Source organism: Temnothorax curvispinosus, unplaced genomic scaffold (assembly GCF_003070985.1).
Source record: "Temnothorax curvispinosus isolate PA1 unplaced genomic scaffold, ASM307098v1 QBEX01006321.1, whole genome shotgun sequence".
In the NCBI taxonomy this organism is placed as follows: Eukaryota; Metazoa; Arthropoda; class Insecta; order Hymenoptera; family Formicidae; genus Temnothorax; species Temnothorax curvispinosus.
In genome coordinates, this window is record NW_020216101.1 from 875045 (window position 1) to 889104 (window position 14060).

The 14060-nt window shown below is 34.3% G+C and overlaps 1 protein-coding gene across 1 annotated transcript in view; it reads left to right on the forward strand.

Annotated features, from left to right (window-relative positions):
* Positions 1 to 5490: 5490 nt before the first annotated feature.
* Positions 5491 to 14060, forward strand: part of LOC112455684 — a 71059-nt gene continuing 62489 nt past the window's right edge. Inside the window, exon 1 of the mRNA XM_025017772.1 lies at positions 5491 to 5575. Within this exon, the coding sequence (XP_024873540.1) occupies positions 5491 to 5575 (85 nt within the window). The remainder of the gene's footprint in view (positions 5576 to 14060) is intronic.

A 14060-nucleotide genomic window follows, 5' to 3' on the forward strand; every position in this document is an offset into this window, starting at 1 on the left:
CTAATCTTAATGTTTCATCGCGTATCGATCCCTTGTGAATCTCTGTGTGTTTGCCTTCATCTACCTTTCTCTGTACGATTTTCCGTTAGAAATTGAAAGGTAGCGTTGCCATCGTACATAAACAGTTTCGCGTTCAGCGTCATCCTGTAAGCTTTCGAGCTCGCGCGACGATTACGGTGCAAAAATGTAGCGCGTTATTTTCACCTTTTTCTCTCCGGTTCCGACAATCGTTTATATTTATACCCTGTGCTTAATGTTGCTTCCAGCGCGCAATAACGACAAAGCAGACGGGCGATAGCAAAGCTTAAGAATGACGTTATGGCAACGGTGAGATAATAACGAGAACTGCGGTTCCTATAGAGTGTGGCGTAGCAAGTGCACGGATGTACGGGGGGATGCTACCGCGAGAGAGAAGAAGCAAGAAACTTTTTATGAGAGAAGAAAACTGAACTTCCATCTTTCTCTGGTTTTATCCTTCCGTCCGTTCGCACCTTCCTTAATTCTCGCCTCTCCATGAGGATAAGGCGAAACGGAGGTTGCCGAGACCGTCATTAATAACTTTTAGTATCGTTCGCAGCTCTGGGAAAGTCATTCCCGGATATTTGTTCTACTACAATATCACTGGGTTAGATAGTGCTATTTATTATGATTATTGCTGCCATACCATTGTTAATAATCCTCTAATCCCATGAGTGACGTGAAAATTGTTTACTTTAGAGTTTATTTTGCGGAACGCTGCATTTCGCTACATTGCGTAATTTTCAAGGTTGAATTTCAGAAAGTGTTAAAATAAAAATAAATGTGTGAATAATTGTATTAAAGTGATAAAAGTAAATTAAACCTGTTCATTGTTATATACTACTTGTGTGATAAGATATAAGATTGCCTTTATAATTATATAAAAAAATTGTAATTCCTATAATTTAATTTTATTTCTTTTGTGAAACATTGCCCAGTTTTAAAGTATACTAAATATGTTTTGTCGTGCTTTGTTTCTTATCTCTCCGTTTATTTCGCGGTTGCCGTTTCATGTAATTGCCATACATTGCCATTTATTTAGCGTTATTCAAATTATCAAAAGTTGCTACTATAAGATTCTTCTTTCTATTGTAGCTTTAATTTAAGAATAATTAACACTAAGACGTTAAATAAATTAACTATTATAGACTTTTTAATAATTTTATACATAAACCAGTATTCACAATTAAATTAAAAGTTCAAATCAAGTTAATAATCAATTTATATTTTACGGTTATTATAAAAATTTTGTGACGAGTCAAAAGTATTAATACACTAATAATTTTAATCTTTATAATAAAAATTCTTCTATTTTATATATTTTGCATTATAATTATATTTTTTTATGTTTTATAAATATCGTGTATTTACGCACTTATAAACAATTTAGTTTTTAACAGCCAAAGAATGAATCAAGAGACACGGTAGTGTCTCGCGCCAAGTACACGCGGAGCGAGACCGACCGTGACTCTTTTACGCGACGCGACGGATTGCGATATAAATATACCATAGACCTAGGATTATTCTAGGTCTATGAAATATACGTATGTTGTGTGTATATATCGTCATTTCTCACTCTTCCAGAAAGTGCATTTCTCTGCAATAAATGAAGACTTACAATTAGTTTAATCTTTGGAGAGCTAGTTAGCAAAAGGAAGTTTGTTCGATCGAAAGGCTTTCTTGTGAAAGCATCGGTTGGCCTACCACTTCAGTGACGAAGAGCCCTAATTATTACTCAGCCGGACACAGTAGGGTCGCTGACGGAAATTTGTCTCGCAAATTTTTCTACTTTCTACTTTCGTCGAGTCTATTGGCAATGCTTCCCTTCTTTCTTCTTTTGTCATCTGTTTTCATTCGAGATTTACGAGATTCGCAAGGCCTGAACTTTTATTCTCTTTCTGAAGATTATTGTTGTTTACAATCAAGTTTATTGTTTCTTAATCAATACTTGAAATTTAAAACTATATTAGTTAGTTCAATTTTTAATGCTATAAATAAAAAACTGAATTGAAAATAATACTGTTTAATTGTCTGTAAAGAGTTATTATTTAATGTCTTTCTTCTATCAAAATACTTTTTTATTCTTAAGGGGATCCTAAAGTGAAGGCTGAACTTCCTCGACGTCGGTAATGTCAACATTTCTAATTCTGTTTTCTTGTCATATATCTATATCTGTCCTTGTCTAACGAGAGGCATCTGTCTTTGTTCGATTACTGCGCCATCTCTTGCCACACGCAATATTGCTTATCCTGTCAACCTGAATGTGCTTTTGCACATATAAAAGTTATATAAAGTAATCTTTTTTTCTAGGTTTTCAATCTTAGATCTAATTGCACGATATTGTTCTTAAATGTTGTCCCTAGGTCATGCCGGTCTAATTTTGTGGATATTTATCGTGGAATTTTTGTACAAAGCAAATATTGTCGTCACGTATACCAAAAATTAACAAAAATATTAATTTTTTTTCGTTTTCGATATAAATTTGACCACTATGACCTAGATTTTGATGCGTACTTTAATTCTAGACAAGAATTTTGTATTTCTATAAAGTCAATTAAAAGATTAGTGCTAAGAAAAAAAGCCGGTATTACAGACGGCTTTAGGATCCCCTTAAACGAGATAACTGCTGTAACTACCTTGAATTTTTACATATATGCCTTATGGTATACGTATATTATGTTTTCGTATTATTATGAATATATGTACAAAGTAGATCCGTGTGTTTCCAGCACTGATGACTGAACTTACCGAAATTATACTGCTTTCAAGCTTAGTAAGTACCGAGAACGTACTTACTAAGACACTTAGACGAAACATTAATTACAACAGGTAAAGTTGCTTACTTTTAACTTGAATATACTGCTTAAATGGCCGTGCAGTTTTCAATTTGTGATGATGTCTCGATTGAAATCTATATATTAAATAAACAAAATAAAGAATCGTACTACCGTATACAGCGTTGAATGTGAATGATTCAAATGCGAATACACTTGAATAATCAGAATATAGTCATTTTGTTCTTAAGAAGCTATCTAAAATGATTCGCACGTACGTATTTTATTGATAGGTAGACGGTGAGAGAAAAAAATAATTCTGGGATCAGCGTATCCAGAGATTCAGAAACTCAATGATCCGACGATCCGAGAATACGTTTTATTTACCTCCGTAGAACGGGTTCTAAATTTCGCGTCCTGGCGGCGGCACTAAAGTCGCCCTTTCCCACTGCGATGAAAAGGGATGGGAAATATTTTCGAGCCGGCTAACCATGAAACGAGATACGTGGAGAAGTTGAGGCAGATATATATAGTGATCGATGAAGGTTCGAAGGATCCTCGAAAGCGGGGGTTGCCACTTCACGCCCGAGTATCATTTCGTCGTCGGGCGTGTGTGAACGTGTGTGTGCGTACGCGAGGTCACGTGTATTCGTGTACTCTTGGTCGAGATGATCCTGGGGTTGAGAGGAGGACCTGCACTTCGAGTACTAGACGATGTTTTCCTTTCGAGGGAGAATAGGAACTTTTACGCTGCTCGTCTGGGGGATTTCTCCGGAAAGGGCAGCTTCTTCGATAGATAAGCCTTCAGAAGGGATATATATCCACCGCCTCGAGGAAGGAGATGTCTATCCTTCGAACACACTCTGGCTCGCTCCTTCACGAAATGTATGTGAGTGGATGAAACGCGAGAACGGCTGCAACGTTTTCCAAAAACGCCGCTAACAATAACGTGCCTTTAATCTTCTTGTAATCTTAAGAATACCGATTTGAGCATATTCGGCATACGAGTTGCAAATATAATTAAATTTGAATAAAAAATAAATTCTTTAGTTAATCAAATTTAACTTAATTTAGAAATAAATTGTTCATCTAATTTTTTTATACGTTAGAGAGTATAAAAATACATATATAATTCTTCGATTTTTAAATATGTATGAAAAAGTAACATAAAATTATACATGCTTTTTTCAGTGATGAAATATTCTGACAATTAGTTTGTTTAATAAAAATTGCGATTCAAAATGCAAAAACAGATTTTTAATAAATCTACCGTGAGCGTTAATGTCAGTCGATATTTTTTTATATCTTCGGATCTTTGCCTCAGCAATTTGCTGGGCGATTTCAGTCTAGAAACGATTGACGTCCTCGAGTTGACGTTCCGGTATATTACGTCGCGAAACGAGACGAGAACGATCGGCGCGTATTCTTTCGGAAGCAGCGATAAAATGCGCACGCAGAAGCACGCTGGTGTCATCATGACAACGAAATCCCGTTAATTTCACGGATAAAGCAATCGTGTCGTCATCTCACGCGGAGAAAACTTTTCCGCGCTCGGCTGCCGAATAATATTCGTGGAAACTGATATGGAGATCCGAATACGTGCCGCGCAGAAACGCTTGTCGAATGAAATATATATCTTCTGCACAGTCGAAATCCTCAAAGAAATATTTTATAACATCTCTGTGCATGCCCGCTGGAAACCCGGAAATATTCAGCCCCGTGTTCCATCGTCGCGAATCCTATACTCCGTGTACTCTTTCTCCCAGTTTTCGATTATCCGCGCGATTGCCGCAAAGGATTGTCTCCGTCTCGATGGTTGAGGAGCATTATCCCCTCAGCGATTACGGAGCTAGGTCGATGATCCGGCGTAGTTATAGAAACGTACAAATACAACCATCGATCTTTTTGCTCAAACTATAAAGCCGCGAGTGAATATACATTTGTTCTAGCAGTGGCAAAATAAAAATTGAAGTTGCACTATAAATTTCTCAAAGATTGACAATCTTTTAAAAAAGTTGTGAAAGATATACAATTATCAAAGACTCGTTGTATTCAAAGTCGCAGAACAATTCAGCGATATTATTGATGTCAAAGGCATCTCGTGTATTTCGAAGAGTTAAATCGTAAAACAGACAACATAAATTTAAAACTTTTATAAATTAAAACGCTTATCCTTTTGTGGGCGGCAACTTTGCCACAACAAGTACAATAATGGATCGGAAGAAACGCAACGGGAAACGATAAGTTTTCGTAAGGAAACGACGACGCTCCTTCCGAGCAAGCAAAAGCGACTAGAATTTATTGTGATAAACTTGCTTTATACATATCTATATGTATAGTATATGTATATATAGATCCTGTTCTAACTATTTTATGCTACCTTAACCGAAATTTAAAGTAGACGTTTCCAAGATCTTGACAAAACTGAATTATCAAAATTTTGTAAACTTTTAAAAACTCTGTAATTGGGTAAGCTATTACATGTCTATTAAATTGAATAAATCAAGAAATGTTGATTTTATATACGTTATTAAATTTCCTTATAATACTTATTTTATGTTTTACCTACTAAGAGCAAAAGATCATGCAAAAGCTGCGGTAACATTGCAATCGTAAAGAAACTGTAATGTGCTGTACGCCGCGCCATTGAATTCTTAATTAAACCTATTTAGGATATCGCTTCTTATTTCAGGTCGAAATGGGAACGTGCTGGTTCGCAGTGTGGGTGCTCTTCGTATGTTTCATCGGCGATGCGCGACCGCAATACAGAGATAAAAATATAAGTAAGTATTCACATCAAAATCTTTGTAATCTAAGTAGTTATCCGAGCGTTGCAATATCGTAAACGCTATTCTTAAAATATTTTAGAAAATTTTTAAATTTTTATTAAAGCTTATACTGTTTGTGTACGTATAATGTTTGATATACGGAAGTTTTTTACGTATTTAACATTTTCACAAAAAAATCTATCGAAATACTTGTAGAAAAAATATTCAACAATCCAACTAATTGTCAAATCGTATCTTTTAAACGAATATATTGATCATGTGCTATAGACTGGCAATTCGTCTTACTTCAACGTTAATAAACTGTTTTAATCGTGAAAGCAAATCCTGATCCACGATTGTCTGGCTGCACAATGATAGATTATCTTTCACGCTCCGAGAAATGACGTCACTGTAGAGACTAAGTGCTCGATAAATTACCTTTACTCAGGCTCTAACATGTCCATCCGTTTTACGTAACTATCATCGGGATAGCCGTGCTCAAACGTTTCACTCGTCGTCGCGATAAATTAAACGGTTAATCGCGGAGAAGAGCGATGAGCATGCGAGCAATTATGCGGCTTGGTAAACGCATACCATCCGAAAATAACACGTCGCGTTTAAACTGGCATTGGACAAATCGGCGGATATTAAATTCGTGAAATCCACGCGTATCGCGTATATGCATCGTAATTACTTTTTAGCCTCGATTCAACAACTTGTCAACGAGCAGTAAGTGTCGCTTCATGATTCAGTCGCGTTCCGCAGTTACTGGCGCCGGAGTTAAAATAACGTGCATGTTGAAAGGTTAATAACTTGCGAGACAATTTTGCTTTACTGTTTCAAACTAATCAAGCACCGGCTGTAATTCAATGTTATAAAAATAATCCATTTTTCAATATTTTCGATATTCTATACTGCGAAATAAAATGCGATATATAATAGAAAGTTTTAAACCTAGAAAGCTATTTGTTAATGTTTTAATCTTAACTATGTAAGAAAAAATGTCCAGATAATTACAATTGTTACATCATATGCCTATTATTCTTACAGTAATCATTTTCTTTTAAAAAATAAATACTAATAACATTTGATAAAACTAGGAAATAATAATAATTATAATTAATCACTGACGAAGAAATAATCAACTATGGCTTTATTGTAACAAAAATCACAAAATAAAAAATAAAAAATATCGTTAAAGTAATAGTATTTTTGTTATGTATTCTCGTTAATATAATTTCGTTTGTCGTGATTCTCGAGCTAAATTTTAGCCAAATCGTTAAAATATATAAAAATTCTGCAGTGCAGAGGGTCATCATGGATATATGTATATTTTGCAATACGTTTCTCTATTTTTTTGTAAAGCACTGCATTTATAAAAATTGTACCTATGACATCACTAACCGTACAGCAAAGTTATTTTTATCAATTTTGCATTAAAAGTAAGTATAGTGTGTAATCAGTGGAGCGTAATTAGTCTGTTCCTAATAAGGATTCGTTTCTTTACAATTAATTATGTTATAATTTCTTTTTTTTAATTCTACAGAATAAGGTATCATCATTCACCCAATAATCGTTTGTTTAATTACCTTTAATCTTGTCATTAATCTTATTTCCTTGCGCAAGATAATCTGAAGATTAATTGACAAAGTGCATCTTTGCTGAAAATCTCGATTGCGCTTCACGATATCTAATCTCATTTCCCGTCTAAAGAAATTTATACTGTTCACTGCAACGGAGCAACGGCGGAAAAATTAAATCTACATCTTCACTTCGCCTGCTCTTCGAAAATCTTCAATTTGTCCGGGAGCGATTTCACGGAATTGCGAAAGATGCAGAGTCTTAACATTTTCTCTTTTCGGTGCACCCAGTTTTCCACGGGATTAAATCCTTGGAACCGACGCGAAGTTAATTAGACCTACGTGTTGCCCCTCACCGATAAGGTTACAACATTCTCTGCCTTCCCTCTCTCTCTCTCTCTCTCTTTCTTTTTTTTCTCTTTGCACTTTTTGCGGTTTATATTTGTGACCAAGACGCGATGAAAGGTAAGTCTCTAAGATTACGTTATATTTTTTTACAAATTTTTGCAATGTTTGTGACGACTATTCATGAAACATTTATAAAAGTGTTAAAAATAATAAAATGTAAAAGATATTTTAAAAATATTTCAAGAAAAACAAAAAAGAATTAAAAAAAGTAATTATTTTATAGAAAAAAATAATAACAATTAATGTATAATTAAATAAGTAATGAAGAAAATTAAATAAATATCAAGGAATGACGCAAAAAAGTACGCTACAAGCCACGATTAAAATTTAAACTTTAATATTTTTTTTGATAAATTATGTCATTTCTCACAGCTTTATCTTGCTGATTATTATCTTACGAAAGTATTAATTGTAATTTTATATCGCGCAGCGAATAAAAAATATGTGTACGCTAAATGTAATCATCAAGAACACAGGATGAGAAAATCGCTTGTGTTCGAATTGAGAAACGCGATCGATTCTCATATGTCCGCCTCCCGCCTACGAGCTGCAAAGTTCATCTCCGAGATGGGCTAGTATAGAGGTCAGAATACCATGTCTTGCGGATAGTTTCTACAGTTTCCACATAAAATTTTTGCAGCTCGAGCGACCGCAAAACAGATACGGCGCATACACAGACTTCTATCCGCTCGATAAACTCAAAGGCAACGAAATCGAGAAGGTTTGGAATTCGAGTGAACACCAACGAATGATGTCCCGCGAGATTGGGAGAGCAGATTGAGAACTGAGGAGGCAGCTGCGATATAAGGAATTTCGCATCGTCACTAATCCCGCACAGGATCTGAAGAGGACGGTTAAAAGATCGAATTAAACGAGAATATTGCGCGCAAGAGATTTTGGAATGAATATCTTCGCGGTGAAAAATCCCCAGGAGATCCCTCGCGGGCAATTTTATTCATTCACCGAATTATGGAAATCTCTTATAAGATACCTAACTTGCTTCTACATTAATGATTAAAAGTGAAACGTAGCCTTATCAAGTTCAGAACGCATAATTTATTTTATACTCTCGTAGATTAATTTCTATCAAAAAACTTTTTAATATTTATAATTAAAATAATCTTTTTTCTCTAACATATAATATACAAAGAAATTGATTTATTACACCTAATTATATAAACATTAATAGTATTATTTTGGAATAATCTTAAATTGTGTGTGCAAAGAATATTTCTCTATATTTGTCATATTAAATTTTAATTTATTTTGCTAAGAAGTTGAATCGAATTATAATCGAATTATGTAACATTATATATTGTAACATATTAAATTGTGCAAAATATCGTAAAAAATCGTAAAAAATGTGAGTGATGCTGAATACGAGCAGTGATTGGAGATCGAGACTGTTGCAGCTAAAAGCTTTCTTCGCGAAGAGAGCTTCGGAGCTTGTTAGATTCGTCTAGAAGCACATAATAGACAATCAGTGTAGGGCAGATGTAATTAAAGCGGAATCGAAATCAGGGTTTTCCCTTAGCGGAACGAGAGTAGGACGTTGTCGTTGGAAAATTGGTACCTAATTGATATTCCGTCAGGAAATTGAAAATCCTACTTTAATTGAACCAGTGACACTTAATGAAAAGCGGAATTTTCATTCTAATAGCACGCGACGGTGATATCATCGGACTATAGCTTCCGGCCTGTTAATAAGCTCGTTAACAATGTAGAAGTGATAAACTCTCATAATCGTAATGAGTATAATTCGCGACATGGCATCGCTGCGTGATTTATGTGCGCGCTCGAGTAAACGAATCTATTGTCAACATCTGTACGACCCAACTTCGTTTACAGCGTTTCAATAGGTAATTAAACTGACGTATTTAACGTGAGCAACATCGGACAATACTCGCGTCTGTCCTCTTTCCAAATTCGTTTAGCAAACGAATCGCGAGCGCAATGATTGCTGGTGCATTGCGCGTATTGATCACGATTTCATCGGACCGTTCCCGCTTGTCGTTTAAGCGTTTTGTTTAAACGAAGGTCGTATCATCTGGAAAATCGCCATCGTTATTGGTCACCTTGCACGTGCAATAACAATAAAATAAAATAAAATAAAATCATTGCGTGTGATTTTATTCGATTTATATTTGCGGAAATCCAATGAAAAGTTTTCAGAGTACGCAATGACGTTAAAAATAATTAAATTAATAAATATATTTAGAATTCTTGATTCCTTAACAAAAACTAATATCAAATTTCTTTTTTTGTATAATATGTACATATATGTGAGAGATTTTTTTATTATTTGTTATACGGAAGCTGCAGATTATTATTGCATTTGTGATAATTGTTTGTACAAATTGCTATATTGTCACCCCGTTAACAGCGCTGAAAGTATTAATCCGCGTATTAAAGCACGTAATCGTGATACGAAATGAGCCGGGCTTAGCACATAGCGCTCGGCTTTAGATAAGATTTCAGCGTGAATCGGATTTGTGCTCGAGCGTTTATGGCACGCCGACATCGCAATCCACGATCGACCGTTCGAATCTATTTCGAGGTATGATTTACGTTACCATGTACCGCGTACCACGCGCGCTGTCCGTCCTCCCTTTAACGCCGCACGCCACGTTGCTCTCCCTTCACCCTTGTTCCCATTTGAACGAAAAAAGGACCATTGTCCGTTCGATGCAGCGCCTGCTGTATTGTATACGAATATCGCGTAGCCGCGATACCTCGGTGATTTTGCACTCCGCGCTTTCGTCCACTGAACTTCGTCTGCTGTATTTCGCATTGTCTGTCGGTCGGTTAGATTGTCACTATACTCGCATTTTCAAAGATCCCTGACTTTATATTTTAATGGAAATAAGTTGCAACTGTTAGTTGTTAAAATTGAAATTAAAATAGGAGAGAGAGAGAGAGAGAGAGAGAGAAAGAAAGAGAGAGAGAGAGAGAGAGAAAGATCCTCTTAAATTACGCAAATGTACAATGTGATATAATAATTCTTTTAATCGATAATCTAGAGGACAGTTTTAAGATAAATTATTATTGGAGATACTCGTTTTAGTTTTAACACAAAATCGCGGTAAATATAAAATTTTAACATAAAATATGGCATAAAATAGTTTAAATAACATAAATATATCAGAATAAAGCAACAAATATGCATAATTAATAATACATTTCCACTGTTAAAATTAATAACAAAGTTTTGTAGTGTTTTTCTTACGTAATTTGATAATATGGTAGTAATGTACAGGCGGACGAATGAAAGGCGAACCGAGCCAAGAGAAAACTCATTACTCTCATAATACGATATTGAAATTGCACGCTATTCAGATAACTAACAATTTCCAGCGGCGACTTGGAAATCGCAATCGAGCGACACGCAAACCTTTAGCATCGAAGAAGGTGGTAGTGATAGGTTTATTTGAGCGCGCTCGGTGATTTAAATGAAACTTTTGCATACGTATGCTTTTTCCGTATACCGCCAATTTGCAATGCGGGCAATAAAAGCGGAAGGGGGTCACCGAAGGCGGTCTACGTGGAAAAGTTTAACCTACGAAATATCCGGGAGCCAAATGAGCCAATCGGAAACCGGAACTTCGGATAATTGCGTCGGTAGGATTGAGGAAAAGTTTGCTGATTTTCCCGAAACGATCGGACGGACGTGCTCGCCTTTCGCGATCTCCAACACAATCTATGGTGATTTGTATTATTCGTAACGCAAATGTATAGCAATAGTATAGCAATACAGGATCGGTATAGAAAGCTACTTTAATTTTTGTCCCCATCCCCCCCTCTCTCTCTAATAGTTGATTTTATCCCAAAAAACTTTTGTCATTAATGCAACACAAATATCAGGATGTAAAATTAAAATGTAAAAATAGTATAAAGTAATAAATGAAGTACGGAAATTTATATCAATTTGTAATGATTTATCTCTGGTAGTAGGAATACTGTTAAACGCTACTTGATTGAGAGATATATAAAAGCTAAATTCTTGTGTTTCTTCTCTGCTTTCTAAAAATCTGAATAAAAGTATTTTTATGAAACAGTATTTATAATTCAACTGCATTATTTGAGTTAGCAGCAAAACGTAACAACGCTGGTACGTATTAAACAATAGCGTATATTTTTGCATAGCAATCCGTGTCAACACATCGTGTGCATTAACGAAAAATTATTGCCACCCAAGCTACATCCACTATAATAGAACGTGGTTCGCAACGTGATACGATATGTAAAAAAGAAAAGCAGATAAATATAAAAACAGCAGCAGGATTTATGATCGGCACGCTGATTTATATTTACATCAAGCCGGATATAACGCAATTTTTCGAACCGGTCTCTATTCTTTTTCAGATTATTAACGAGTATTCTATTCTCCATTCCGTTTTCTCCTACCTAATATTTGTATATTGTCTATTGGATGTCAAACATTGATGAGAGCGTTCAATTTAATCGTGAATTGAAAAATAGGCTATTCTATAGAGGCCCTCCACCACCCCCGCCGATTCCAATCGGCGGTCCTCTTTTTTATGTGCTTTTTTATTTACATTTCTAATTTTTTAATTTTTTAATTTTATTATTATCTTTACATATATTCGCATCAAAATACAATTTAATATTATACTACAATTAAAAATTGAATATATGTATGTTGTTTACAATACAATATGATACAAAATTATGTTGTTCAAAATACATAATAAAAAAAAACTATTATTAGTAACAATAAAAAATTTTAATAACGAGGAAAGTCTCTGAAATACATATAATAACACGAATTTTACTAGATATATAGCTTTTGGTATATATAATATTAATAAATGATGATAATTAAGCCGTATTTATTTTTAATTATCAACTTGCGACAGAATTTATTAAGTTTTATTTAACACGAGCAAACGCGACCAAAAAAGTCGTTAATAATTTTATCTATTATGTTTCTCAATCGTTCAAGTATAAACAAATTCAAAATTTTTTTACGTGTAAAAAAATATGCAAAGCTTTAAGCTAAGCCAATGATCAAATTAGAAGATAAACCGCGATAGAAAATGAGTGCTGACCAAAGCAATTAAGGAATGAACAAATCGATTGGCGATACTCGCAATACTATTATACTTCCCGAAAAAGAGGATAAAATCTAAAGCGACAGTGTAACACGAATTACTTATAATCATGATGTTGTTCTTTAAAAAAATAAATATGCAGATTCTACATTTTGCGAAAACGCGTATACTTGATTTCGATAATATACGAACTAAACGATCTATTAATAAACGCATAGAAATGGCTGCTTTTATATAAGGCTTTATGAACCTTAAAAATTGGCGAGAAATGACAACGTTTTTCTCGCGTTCAGGGATGGATAACTGGTCCAACGATTTGACCACATCAAAAGCCCTCCGCCGAGTAGTACGCTAGTAATCCGCACACAAAGAAGAACAATCTTCGTGGTGAAAAGCGAACTTAACGCGCTCTGATTCTCTATCGCGTTCCGCAAGATCCATACGCGAAGAAAAGTTAAGTGGTCCATCAAACGCCAGCGGTTTCGCTACAGGAGGGAACGAATCCTGAATTTTTCAGACCGCTCCCGATAGTAAGAATTTTGACAGCGGTGCCAATGACAATTACCATATTTATCGCAAATTTGCAAAATAAAAATTCACACGTAAAAAAATATGTTCTCCCATTGTTACAAATCATCTCTTCTTATTAAAAATGCATGAATAGAATGATTCTTATGAAATTGCGATTACAAAAAAATATATTTAATAATAATAAAATACATGCTTTATTGTAGCTTATTATATGTACAGGTACAAGTGTTTCTACCCAACTGTTTAAGATGAGTCAAACCCTATAACAGCGAGATTTCAAAGAATTTTATAGGTACTGTAAAAGCTATCAATTTAAAAGTTAACAATTTCCTATTTTTCTGGTAGTTTCAACAATTTTAATTGTTGATGTCTCACTGATATAAGGGTACCCATTCGACTCATCTCGAATTTTTTGTAACCGTACATTTTTAATTAAATTGATGTATTCATGGTAAGATTCTTAAAACAATTAAAAGAGTAGAAATCTTTTTCGTAAAATTATTTAAGTCGATAAAAATCAAAATTTGTTAAATATGATCGCGTTGTATGCGCATGTATTTTACCATAGAAAAATATAAACTGTTACTACTAATTATTATAACGTAGAATGGCGGGATGTCCTGCAGTACCTGAAAATAGTTTCTTAAAACAGATTAAAAGTTCAAGAATTAAATATATACATTCGTAACCATATTTTTTGTTAAAGTAATCACTAAAAAATCACCAGGCAGATTACTCGTACAAAATTTGACGTTATTTAGACTTATACAAATAATTACATTATATCCATATTTGTTTTAATATTAAAAATAAGTCTTATCATCATTAAGACAGCATTAATATTATTACTAAATAATGGGAGAACATTTAGTAAAAAAAAAAAGAAAGGAGAAAATCTTCTCAAAAATA